This window comes from Haemorhous mexicanus, chromosome 6, assembly GCF_027477595.1.
Source record: "Haemorhous mexicanus isolate bHaeMex1 chromosome 6, bHaeMex1.pri, whole genome shotgun sequence".
NCBI classification, from domain to species: Eukaryota; Metazoa; Chordata; class Aves; order Passeriformes; family Fringillidae; genus Haemorhous; species Haemorhous mexicanus.
In genome coordinates this window covers 57508147-57520757 of record NC_082346.1, presented here as the reverse complement: position 1 = coordinate 57520757, position 12611 = coordinate 57508147, and the positions used below count along the sequence as shown (strand labels likewise).

General features: G+C 43.8%; 1 protein-coding gene across 3 annotated transcripts in view; it reads right to left on the bottom strand.

The window, feature by feature from the left end:
* Nucleotides 1-4598: 4598 nt before the first annotated feature.
* Nucleotides 4599-12611, bottom strand: part of INF2 (inverted formin 2) — a 42049-nt gene continuing 34036 nt past the window's right edge. The window contains exons 21-23 of one of the 3 annotated variants that reach the window (XM_059850445.1): nucleotides 11734-12447; nucleotides 10186-10245; nucleotides 4599-7082 (exon numbers count right to left, since the gene is read on the bottom strand). In XM_059850445.1, the coding sequence (XP_059706428.1) occupies nucleotides 10187-10245; nucleotides 11734-12447 (773 nt within the window). In that variant the 3' untranslated portion in view covers nucleotides 4599-7082; nucleotide 10186. The remainder of the gene's footprint in view (nucleotides 7083-10185; nucleotides 10246-11733; nucleotides 12448-12611) is intronic. The other 2 variants (XM_059850446.1, XM_059850447.1) reach the window with 2 other exon arrangements.

Sequence of the window (12611 nt, the reverse complement as noted above, 5' to 3'; positions counted from 1 at the left end):
TGACAACATGGGGTTTAGAATTTTATGTCAGATTAAAAAAAAAAAAAAACCAAAAACTTACCTCTGTAATTTGGATCATGTAAACACTCCAAATTTTTCACTGCTTGTGCTGCTGATGGAGTGATATGGGGCTACCTTGTTCTGTAAAACTTGGTTTTCTTTGCAATGGGAATTTCATTCATTGGTCACTATTACACTATAAACAGGGTTTTTTCAATGAATGTTTCAGAAGACCTGATATTTCCCCTTGTGTGCTATAAATACCTAAAAGGTTTCTCTTGAGGGGGAAGCTGTTTAAAAACCATACCCCACACACATTCAAGGTAACATTGAAAGTGTAAGCACAGAATTAACACCTGCAGTGTAAGATAGTTTTGAGGATATGAAGATGTATTCTTACCAAATGGCTGGAGTTGAGCAGCAGGAGGTACAACCCAACTGGGGCCAGGGTTAGTCACTTGTTTATGCAGACAGCTGCTCCCTAACTGGAATAAAGCTGTTGTTCATTAGTTCCCAATGGGCTCCACTTGCTCTGCTTTGGATTCAGGCACTGACTTGCATTAAGATACTCCTGGTGTAATATTCCTCACTGTTGACTTTGCAACTTGTGTAATTTATTTGTGGTGATTATGATTCTTACAAGGATAAAAATAAGAAGCAGGAGAAAACAGAAATCTTAATCCTTTCTTGCACAAGCAATCTGCTCACTGTAATATTCACTCTTTTCCTTTCAGATAAATTCCTCAGGGGTTTCAACTTTTTCTGCAACCTAGAGTCAGAGAGGCCTTTGGGGAATAGTGATTCCTTGCAGGTTCCCCTCCTCCTTTTGTTTTGATTCTAGTATGGCTGCAAACAGTAAAGAGAAAAAGGGAATTTTCTTTTCCTTATTGCTAACAATATTTCTGTTGTGGTATTTTTCATCAATGTTTGTCAAAGTATTTCAAATGAAGCCATTACCCCCGTTTTGGAGATGGGGAAAGTGAGGCACAGGTTCTCTGCTTGCCTGCAGCCTCTTAGGGAGCCAGTGGCAAAAAATGAGTAATCTCAGCAGTCCAAGTTGCTGGCATTTCATTTCAGTGCTCTGTCTGTCAAAACCCTCTTGAGTCTTTGCAGTCCACCTCTCATTAAGATCCTGCTACTGCTGTGCCTCCATTTGCTCTTATCAAAAAGCTGAAAGCTGCTGGAAACTGGAAGCAGTTGGAAAAAGTTGGAAACAAAGTGAAAGCGTTCACTTTTCTCTCTGTAACTGCCCCTGCTGCTGGCAGGAATGTGGCTGTGAAGTCTGTGTGCTTAAAGGCCGTGGACTCTGCCCTAGGGATGGAGTTAATGAAAAACTCCTCTAAGGGAACTGGCTCCACTTTTTGGCAGCTGGTGGTAAGGCAGGAACCTTGGGATGTGCTGCAGAAGGAGCCTGGGCCAGCAGCAGCAGCAGCTGTGGGTGGCAGATGTTAGGAGCTACTGCTGCTAAGACCATTTTGCTGGTCTCTGGACCCTGCAGCAGTAATGAGGCAGTCCAAGGAACTATGGAAAGGTGTCTGTAGAGTATGGGGACAGACTCTGAGAAGCTGGAGGCTGGGAGAAGATGTGTTGTAGGATCAGCAGAGGAATTTGAAGAGAACAGGGATGAAGTCTTCAAAATTGAAAGAAATGTCAACAGTTACTTCAATTGGGCCTTGTATAGCTAAAGGGATTAATGAAAGGACATAATAGTTTATTCTTTGGATGTTTGCTAGGTTTGAGGTAGGTCATGGTTGGAAGAGATTGCTGTGTTGGCTCTCATTTAATCTACATGCAGTTGTGCTATGCTTTGCACCCAGACCTCTGCAGGCTGCTGAGTGTTGTCACAGAACATGCCTTGTGGAGATCAGAGTCTCTTCTCTGTCCTCTAGACCTCTAGAAAAGTAGAGTTGAAAATACTTAGAGGGAGAAAACTTCCTTCTTGTGTTGCACTCCCTATGCTCTCTCTCCAATTCAGGAGGTGTTTTAGAAAAACAAACCACTTGTCTGTGATTCAGGGTGGGTTTGTAGACTGTTGGTATGGTGAATGCAGTCCCTACCCCTGGGGCATATCCTTCTGTGTATAACACTGGTTCATCAAAGATTAACACACAGACCTGAAAGGTTTTCTGGACTCTTATTACTCCTACCTTTTCTACTTCTCTTGTATCTGCTTCTTGCTGAAGAGACAGTCATGAAAACACTGGTTGGAGAACACCCTGGAAATGGTTTTGTCCAAGCTCCCTTTCAGAGGATCATCATCGCTGCTCTGGTTTTGTCTAACTGAGCTGTGAAATTCTGAACAAACGGAGGTACAAAACATGGAAAAGTGTATAAAAAAACCTGTGGTCTCAAAGGATGAGTCCTGGGAATTGTGTGCTACTGAGGTTTCATTTAGATTACAAAATCAAGTTGTGGGTTTCAAAGGATTACAGGACCAGATTTCACAGACCTGTTCCCCTTCTTGCCTGTGCTGATTCTGCTTCTCCTCTTTCTTCATCTACTCTGACTGATGGATTTGGTCATTAATTGTCACTAATTCATGACTAAACTTACAGCAGATTATGCTGTATGAAGCCACATAAGTACCAGACAAACACATCAGGTTCTGCATTCCCTGAGCAGGGCAAACCAACCATAAACATAATAATGTAGGTGTCATCAGCAAAGACTGCTGATCTTAGAAAAAACCTACTTTGACAGGCTTGGGAGTGTATCTAAACTGACTTGATAGGAGCTGACTGCCACAGGGTGATTCTTGTCTTCTGACTTTGAGTAATGCAAGCTGAGCCTGCCTAAAATCTCCATTAGAGAAGCACAGGGCTCCTGCTAATTCCTACAGACACCTGTCTCCGTGTGGATTGTCACACACAGCTCTTGCAGGAGTTGTTTATGCTGCAGCAAAGGGAGCATTAGAGAGTTCCTAATGTGAATTAAGGGCTAGCATAGCATGGGTGAAGGGGTGAGTTACTCACAGAGCTGACTGAATATGTTGATTAACTTGAAGTGATCAAATTCTCCCCTGGTATTTAAGGTCTAGTTCCTGCTCTGTACTAAGGAATTGGAAACATTTTTCTTTACTGTGGACTTAATTTCTGCTGCAAATCCTGCAAATCATGTAGTTATTTTGCAAGATTGACACCGTGTAGTAACTGCAAACATCTAGAGAGGTCTTGTCACTATCACTACCCCATTTTTAACCCTCTGTAGTCACACTTCTAGTAATGGGAAAGCTGTTTATCATGTCCTGCCCAGTTTTGATTGTGAGGTGACCAAACAAAATGTGGTTTCTGATGGAGTTGGTTCATGACTGTATTTGCTTTCAGACACATTATGGGGACACAACCTCATGACTAGCATGTTCAGCCATATGTCATGACAGAATGAGCCAGGGTTCCTACAGGGCTGATGTTCAGCATTGGTAGGCTTGCATGTTGCATTTGATCACTGTGTACCAAAAATATGAAGCCCTAGATCCAGTCTTTACATTTAGATGGAAGGGAAACTGGTTAATTTTCCTAAAATAGGCTTATGCATTTTTCTTTTATTTCAATTTATCCTGCCTCTTTCCAACTGGAACAGAAGATATTTCTCAGCCCCCTTGGCTGTATGGAATGTAGGAGAGGACCAAATGATACACTCAGCCCAAGAGATCCTGGCATAGCTTTGAGATTTCAGCTCCAAGCTCCAAGTAGAGTGCAAAGCTGTGGTGGTGCTCATGAACTAGATACAGCTCCATTTATATCTCTCCTTCTTTTCATAGAATCATTAACACTGGAGAGGGACCTCCAAGATCATCAGGTCCAACCTCTGACCAAACACCACTGTGCCAACTAAACCATGGCACTAAGTGTTACATCAAGTAGTTTCTTGAACATATACAGGGATGGGAAGATGTCATGTAGAGAGAAAATGAGGAAGGCAAAAGTTCAGCTAGAATACAATCTGGCCACTGCTGTTAAAGATGATAAAAAGTGTTTTTATAAATATACTGCCAGCAAACGAGGGACAAGGAAAATCTCCATCCATTATGGGATGTGGAGGGGAACATTATCACCACAGATGAGGAAAAGGCTGCCTTCTTTGCCTCAGACTTTAACAGTAAGACTGGTTATCCTCAGGGCAACCAGCCCCCTGAGCTGGCAGACAGGGACAGAGAGCAGAATAGGTCCCCCACAATCCAGGAGGAAATGGTCAGTGACCTGCTGTGCCATTTAGGCACTCACAAATCCATGGGGCTGGATGGGATCCACCCAATGGTACTGAGGGAACTGGAAGAAGAGCAAAACAATTGGTAATTATTACTAAGCATATAGGACAGTTATTTGCATATATGACAATCATGCTTAGGTGCTTTATATCCTATGTGGAAAATATAGGACTTTGAGGGATGAATTCTCATGAATTACAGATCTTCCCCATCCCTATCAGAGAAAGGAAACTCATCAGGTATTTATTTTTATTCTAAACTTTGAAATATTTTCAGTATTGGAAAAAAAAAAAAACCAACCCAACCAAAACTCCCCAAAAACTAACCCTGAAAATCCATCTCATTAAACACACCTGATTTTTGATGTGAAATATTTGGAAAATACTTCTGCTGATTTCTCTCATACTTTCATTTTATCATATAACCAATGCTTAATAACACAATATGCATTTATTTGGCAGCAAGAAGCTTGTGGTGGTCACAGCCTGGTTTACACACCAGACTCCATGTGCAGCTGCTGTAATACACCACAAGAATTCTATTTCGAGGTCTGTACTCACAGTTGACTTAAAAGACCACAGCTCTGTTGAATTGGCCATTATATTCTTTTCTCCAGCAATTAATTTGGTCTTGCAACCACTGAAAAATCTTCAGGGTCATGAGCTTTATTTCAAGCTCATAAATGGAACTAAACTGCACATCCCAGTTGAATTTCAGTCTTTGACCTGCTCTGATTCTTTTCTTTTGTTCTTCTGAAATAATCACTGATTATTTCAAATGGAAGCAGAGCTGCTCTGGAGCAATAAATTATAAATGTTGTGCTTGAGGCTGCTGATTGGGATGTGATTGAATAGATAATTTACAGATGACTATTGAACAAAGAGCCTCTGGTGGCTCAAAATAACCCATTTCTTTGTAAACTCCTGAAAGCAGGGGAAAGATAATACCAAAAGCTCTCTCTTTTAAGGCCAAGGTAAGCACACAGAGTAATAAAACTCTGGCTGTGGAAATGAGCTGCTCCTCTGGGTGGAAATGAGGGAAGCTGAAAGACCCAGATGGAGAAATGGACACATGCTGTAGAATCTGAAGTGAGCAGCCAGTGGGGCATCAGCAGGAAAGGTTCCCTAGGTAACACCCAGAGAACCTGTTTGTTCCCCACTCCTGCATCTCCAAATGATGATGTTCCTATTGATCAAACAGTGGGGTGGTGAGGAGGAGCCTGGCTGTGCACTGCTAGCCTGGGCTGCACAGAGCCAGAAATAATGTGTTTAATACTCAGGTTTTTGCAGCTTGGAGACTAATCTGAGAGCCAGCAGAGCTAGATTGAGGAGTAAAAATATGGTGCTTGGGTGATATGCTCTGAGACTGGAAAAGAGGGGGGAAAAAGGGGAGATAGCTGCAGATGTGATAGAGACAGTCCTGCAAATCAAACCTGGGTGACATGGTTCTCCAGGGAGGGCTGGGGGTATCCCTGCTTCTGCCAGCAGGAATGAGTTTTCTGTTGCAACAGGGCTGTGTTACTCTGCAGTGTCTCCTGCACTGATCCTGCCCTCATGTCTGTTCTCAACTCATCTCTGCTTCTGTTGACCAGTTCTCAATATGCTCATAGTGATGCCTTGGTTAAAGCAAACCAGTGATTTAATTCTTGGTTTCACTTCTAAGTTTTCCGTATTACAAGGACATTACAAGTCCTACTAAGCAGAGCAGAATAAGCTTTAGCCTGTACATTAGTTTAGCCACAGTGAGTTACCATATAAATGAACAGTTCTGAAATGTACCCAGCTCTTCCACTGGATTTATGTTTCAGCACATATCACACTATAGATTCAACAAACATAAATCATTTTAAATGGACAGCTATGTACAAAATTATTATACAGTGTTATTACAAAACTTAAGAAATAAAGCTCTGAATTTTGAAAACACAGTACTGCACAGTCCCAGTTTTAAAGCCCAAGTAACATGATTCCACACGTTCTGCAGCTTGGACACAGACTCTCGAGTACAAGCAGCTGACAATGGAAGTCAAACCCAGAGATTTACTACAGGATAAACTGAAAATATGTCCAGTAGAGCACTCTGGAAAACCTCTTCCTTTTGCTTTAGCAAGAGAAACCAGGGCCCTGGTTCTCCAAAGGTTGATGGATGCATCAGCATGTGTGACAAGACTACTTAAGACTACTGATGCACTTCAACTTAATTGCACATAAGCATCATGTAGGAACCAGACACTGTTTATATAGCCATATGCTTAGTAAAATACATACTTTTTCTTTTACTTTTTTCCCCTGTAACCAATTTCCCTTGCTTTAAGCGATTGAGAGTAAAAATACATTTGTCTAATCTGGGTCTTGGACCTGGTCCAATCTAAGTCATCAGTAGGCAATGAGAAGAGGGACTTAACACACCTCCACTTGTGATGGTACAGCCACTGCTTAATTTATACCCTTAATTTAGTTGAGGCACTGCTGTTTTTAACACTTCTTCAAGGGCTAAACACTGCAGTCTGTTCTTGGGCCACACTCAGCTGTCATTTCTAGAGGAGTCTGGCCTAAGAACAGGTTGAAAGACTTGGCTTCCAGGACAGTGGATGACAGGTCTGACCCTTTCACCACCACCACTATGCACAGAACCATCCCCTGCCCCCACAGGTGCCCAGGGCAAGGCACAGGCTGAGGGGTCCAAAGTCTCTGGGGAGGCTCTTTAGGTCCTGGGGAGGGGAGTGAAAAGCTGCATGGGGAGAGGCTGTGGGTCTTCATGGGGCAGAAGTTGTCATGGTGGCATTTCACTGATGCAGAACCCGGAGTCTCAGAAGCTGGCAGCACTCCAGGGACACATGAGAGGTTCTCTCATACCTTCTGCCTTGCCATGACACCTGCAGGAAGAAGGGGAAATGCAAATTATTTGCAACTATGAACAAAAGCGGTGGTTTTGCATGCATGTGTATCTAATGGTTGAGGTGCTCCTAGGGAAATCAGTTTCATCTGTTCCTCAGACAACCTAAAAACAGATAGTTTGATGTACTTAATAAAAAACTCACGTTTCTTGATGCTCCAGAGCTTGGGCAACTTTGCTTTTAAATTCAGTTCAATAACATACATCCTTCTAGGTATTAAATTGCTGAACTAACTAAACCTAGAGGATTTAGCAGGACTGTCAGGATGGGGCAGCACACTGCAGCTCCATAACTGAATCAAATACCATTTCTGAAGGCAGACATGAAGGCAAAGGGCTAGCAGGAAGATGAACATTAGATTGATGACATTCTCACAGTCTGCTTAAAAACTGCCCACAGACAATACTGGATCTGCAGAAGGGGAGGTGAAGCATCAGTCCCTCAAGAATTAAAGGAAAAGACGGACTCTCAATCCCTGCTGTGTCTTTGCAGGGGAAGGTTGATGTGCCACTGTGCCATGTGTATGTCTAGCTGCCCTTCTGCCTTTTCCCTCCCTCCTCACCAGGCTGTGGTCTCTGAGCTGGTCTGTACTCCTGGTTTGGTTTTCCTTTTATTTTCTAGGGAATAAATCAAGTAGATTTGTGAGCAGGGAGATTACTAAAGCCCGGATTGCTGAAGCCCAATTGCTCATGGACTTGTGCTTTCAAGGCTTTTCTCTCCTCTAACCATTCCAAGTGACACAAATGACATACAGAGGGGAGGAAAAGGGGAGCTGCACAAACAGACATGAACGTCTGTCTGTTTGTAGGAATTCTTTAGGGTTTAAGGCAAGCACACTCAAAGAGCATCTCTCTTGAGTTCAGGTGTTTGTACAGTCTCTCCTCTCTTTTACTGTCACCTGTATAAAATGATTCTTTAAGCTCTGTCTGGACTTGGCTGGAAATGAGTTGAGATGTTACCAGGGTGCACACAAGCAGCGTGACCACCAGTGCCTTGATTCCAGAGGAAAAAGAGCTAAACCATTTCTTTCAAGAACATGAAGCTAATGTGGAATACCACTCTTTAGATGTAAAAGCTGACATTTAAAGGCATTATTACAGAAATTGCTGCATAACGAGATATGGTCAAAGTGAGGCAAGAATTCAGTAGCTGATTACATTCTTTTACTGCTCTGAAGTATTATCACAGAGTCTCAGGCGGTTCCTGCTCTCTGCTGCTGTCAGGGAAGCTCTAAAAACTCATAAGAGGTTTGAGTCTTGATCCCTGCAGCTGGATCTGCACAAGAAAGAAGATTTCCATATCTTCATGAGACCCATTAACTTCCACATCAGCAAATCCACCAGAGAAAGAAATATCCTGTACCAAAAGAGAACTAGTGGGGACCTAACAGACTATGTATGCTTGGAAAAAAACATAAAATAAAAATAAAAAATCAGGTGGAAGATCCTAGGAAAAAATATTGATTGGTAACATTCCAGGCTTGCTGAATCTGTCTTATCAAGAAGTTCTCTCTTATCTGTCTCATCAAGACAGGAGCTGCATTTGGGAGAGGAAGCTCTCTGGCAGGAGACTAAGACAAGTAAATGGGTTTTTCTTTCTGCTGCCCTTGCTGTGTGACATACAGAAGAAGAGGAAAAAGAGAAGTGCAGGTTTCAAGGTGCAGCTCATTGCTGCCCTCCTGGCATCAAAGCCCAGGCAGGCTCTGCTGGTGCAATGCCAGGCACTGCATTCCAAGGATGCAGGAAAACTCCTGCCTGACTTCCTAAAGGTACTGTATGCCCATGCATTTGTCTGTGCTGCATTTCCATGTCTTCCTAGGACAAAGCAAAACTGGGTTTCATATATTTTTTTCAAATATGACTTTTTAAAGCCTGTATGCTTTAAAAAAAATTGAGTTAAGCTTAACTCATGGTTCCAGCTGCCCTTCCAATGCAGCATGTGCACTGGTCCTGGTGTACTTCTCACCTATGCTCCATTGCTACTGTTTTCTGTTCCTGCAGGAAATCTTCCTTAGGACTTCTAAACCAACAGAGCTACTTCCACTTCATGTACTCCTATGGGACTGCAAGAAAAGGGCCAAAAGAAGGGCAGGAGTAGTGAGGACTGTAACTACCCAGAGTATATCCCATTTTCTCTTGCTAGCAGCAATGCTCCAGGTGCAGGAACAAAAGCAGTCCTGGGGAAAATCCTGCACAGATTCCTCCTGTCTCTGTGCAGGAGCAGGGCTCCCAGCTGGGCTCCCAGCCCCAGGGAACTGGGGATGCTGGACAATAAATACATTCCTTTCAGGAAACAGGACAAAGAGATTTGATGATATTGATTTAGCTCATAAGAGATGCTCACCAGCATGGAAAGGACAATGCGTAACTATGCAATTTCAGTACAGTGGAGGTTTCAGTTGTTTATTTTTCTTGCTTTTCTTTCCACTTGCTGTAAAAACAGGGGGAGTTTTGCAAATGGAAGTCTCATCCTAGAACTCCTTTTGAGGGGCAACTGTATGTTGCCAGCATCAGTGAAGGATGCAGGGAACTTGTGTGCAACTCTGGACTGAATTTAGCTTTGAGTGGGAGCTGGTATCTTGCCCCAGCTAGTATTTGCCCCTGGGTCCAGTGTTTTATTCCCTTTTCCAGATACCCATATTTAAACAATGCTATAGAAAGTAGTTACCCACAAGCAAACCAAATGTTCTTTGCTGGAGGTAGGTACTGAAATTGCATTTTTACAGTTTTTGAGAAAATAATGTGATCAAAGCAAGGACTTTGTTCATCACATGAAGTCTGATTGTGTGGTTAGAATAATGGCTTTTAATTATCTGCAGGGAGAAGCAGTTTGGCTGCTGCTGACACAGAGGACAAACGTGGGCTGTGACCCTGTGTCGAGTGGAGATCAGCACTGACTCCATTCAACACAAGATCAACACCCTGGAGAGTAAAAATCAGAGTAACAAATTTATTTCACATGTGTTTGTGATTAGACACAAAGACAAAAAGCTTAGGTGATATGCTGAAAACTGATTAGGTCTGTGAAGTCCCAGTGCTGTGGTTAGTTCACAAAAAAAAAAAATCTTTGTGAGTTTACATACCTCATTGTGCCACACAATCTTTTTTTGTTTTATTATCTCCAGTATCAGTCTCAACCTCTGCTTTTGAACAAAAGAGAGACACTAAATATATCTGATCATGGCAAGGCCAAAGTAACAACAGGGAACTTTTTATGATGAAAATACTGTCTAGTAGCAGAGAGGTCCCTAAGATCATAGAATCTTTGACTGGTTTGGGTTGGAAGGGACCTTAAAGATCATCTAGTTCCAACCCCCCTGATGCCACCCCTGGATGCCCAGGGAACCCTCTGGCTTTTGCAGGCTGGGGTCAGTTCCTAAGCCAGAAGTCCTAATTTCAGGTGTCAGGAAAGCATTGCCAGGGCTGGGAGCACGGGGTGCTCCCATTGCTGCAGCTTCTACTCCTCAGATGAAGCAAGCTGAGGAACCAACATTACAGGAAATCACTTCTCATTTGTGGCTTGTTTTTAACCAGGGGAAAGTGGCATGTTTAGAAATGTAAATTACTACAACCCTGGGAAATGTTGCATTAAAAGAGTAAATCCCTCTGTGGTAGCTGCTCAACCTATGCTGTCTTTTTCAGCAATGGGTATTCAAACCCTCCTTTCCTTTATCCTCCACCCTCCTTGAAAGGAAAAACATCAAGCACTGGTAAAAAGAGACTTTCCCATTTGCCTGCTCATTTGTTTGACCTCAGGATCTTGCAGGAAACAGGCTGTGGAAAGCATATTGTAAGTTCTAAAGGCTGACACACCCCTCTGTCTTCCCTACCAGGCATCTCCAATTTGGGATTAAGGTACCCACCCAAGGGTGGTAGGATCTAAAGCACTTGGACACTCTTCCCAGGTTTGGGACTGGCTGAGGACTTTTGGTAAGAAGAGGGGGGCCTGTGTGGCTCCAGGAGCTGAGCTCCCTTCCCAGCCCCAGCAGAGCAGCCCAGCTGGAGGATGGATCCTTGCTGGAAGCATCAGCAAGATGCTCTTAGTTAGTGACTGACCTTTCCCCCTCCCTCTGCAGTGATGGTTTGAGGGCCTGATGTTCAGAAGCCACCTAAAGCACCCCTGGGGCAGGTTGTCAGGCAGAGTGCTATTGCAATGAGGGGAAAAACCAAACAAGTCCAAGGCAGCATTGATGTTGCTGCTTTTATGTGTTTACAGGTAGTTCAGAGGGATGATTGCTGATTAAGTACTGAGTATTAACTGCTCTTAATCACTGCTCTGGAGCCTAATGGAGCTCTTGTTTGCACATAACCATGCCTTGTAGCTGTCTTTAGCACACTTGACAGATGTGCTTATTGCCATCTTTACTGCATGTGTAATGGGCTTTTGAATTATTGATTCATCATTACTCCTTTATAAACTACTTATACATGTCACCAGAATGAACTATGCTTGTGTTTTTCTTTTTAAAGCTCTTTCAGGTTTGAAAAATATAATAGCTGCACGAAACAGTGTGACTCTAGGGGCAGGGGGCATTGGGCCTTGAAGTGGAAAGAAACAGGTGTATACAAATATATCAGGAAGGTTCCCACATTTGAGTCAGTCCCTGAGAGCTATTTATAAAATAGGCTACCTGAGTAGCTTTTGCTGTGCCTCTTCTTCTTCTTCCTTTTCCCTGATGGCCTCTGCTTTTCCCTGTCACTGTGAGTTTGCTCTGGGGGAAGCGTTGCTGAGCAAGAGGAGTCGGTGGCTGGCTCCTCTGAGAAGGACTTGTCTTGAGACGTGTCCAACAGCGAGTCTGTGCCAGGGTCTTCATTTTCCTTCGTCATTTCTTTTGACTCTGCCTGCTGAGCTTCATTGCAGGGGGCAGGCTGAGCACTCTCTGAGCCATCAGCTGGGCATTCCTTGTCCTGGCCTCCTGACATGGACCCGTTAGTCCAGCTGAGCTGGTCTCTCAGAGCAGGGGCTGAACTGCTGCTCACAAAGCTTATCCTTGTGCCTATGTCAGCCACAGAGAAGGCAAGGGAGCCGCTCTTTGTGCTGGGCTGGAGGCTTTCCACGTTGTTTGCCTGCTCCATCCCGGGGCCCAGCGTGGTCTGACTGGCTCCATCAGCTTCCACCATGCTCTCTGAGGGGCTTTTGGTCTGGGACTCCAGTGACAGACTTCTTCCAGCACTGTTGGTAGATAATACCTGGCCCGAAGCTGAAGCATTTGTAACACCTCCACCTGTCTCCATCGGGGCAGTGGTTGAGGGAGGAGGGCTTTCTGAGGGATGATCATCCTTGTTCTGCTCGGTCTTGTCATCAATCTGCTTCCCTGCTGCTTGTGGGTCCTTCATGCTCTGTCCTTTAAACAGAAAACACACAATCAGCCACAGCTGCAGTTTCACCAGGAATCAGCCAAGATGCACCTACCCTGCAGAGGTTACAGGTCAGCAGCTGCCTGTGGAGGGACTACTGACCCAAAAGCAGCTCCAATGCAGTTCTCCAATGCAGAGGCAGCACCATTTT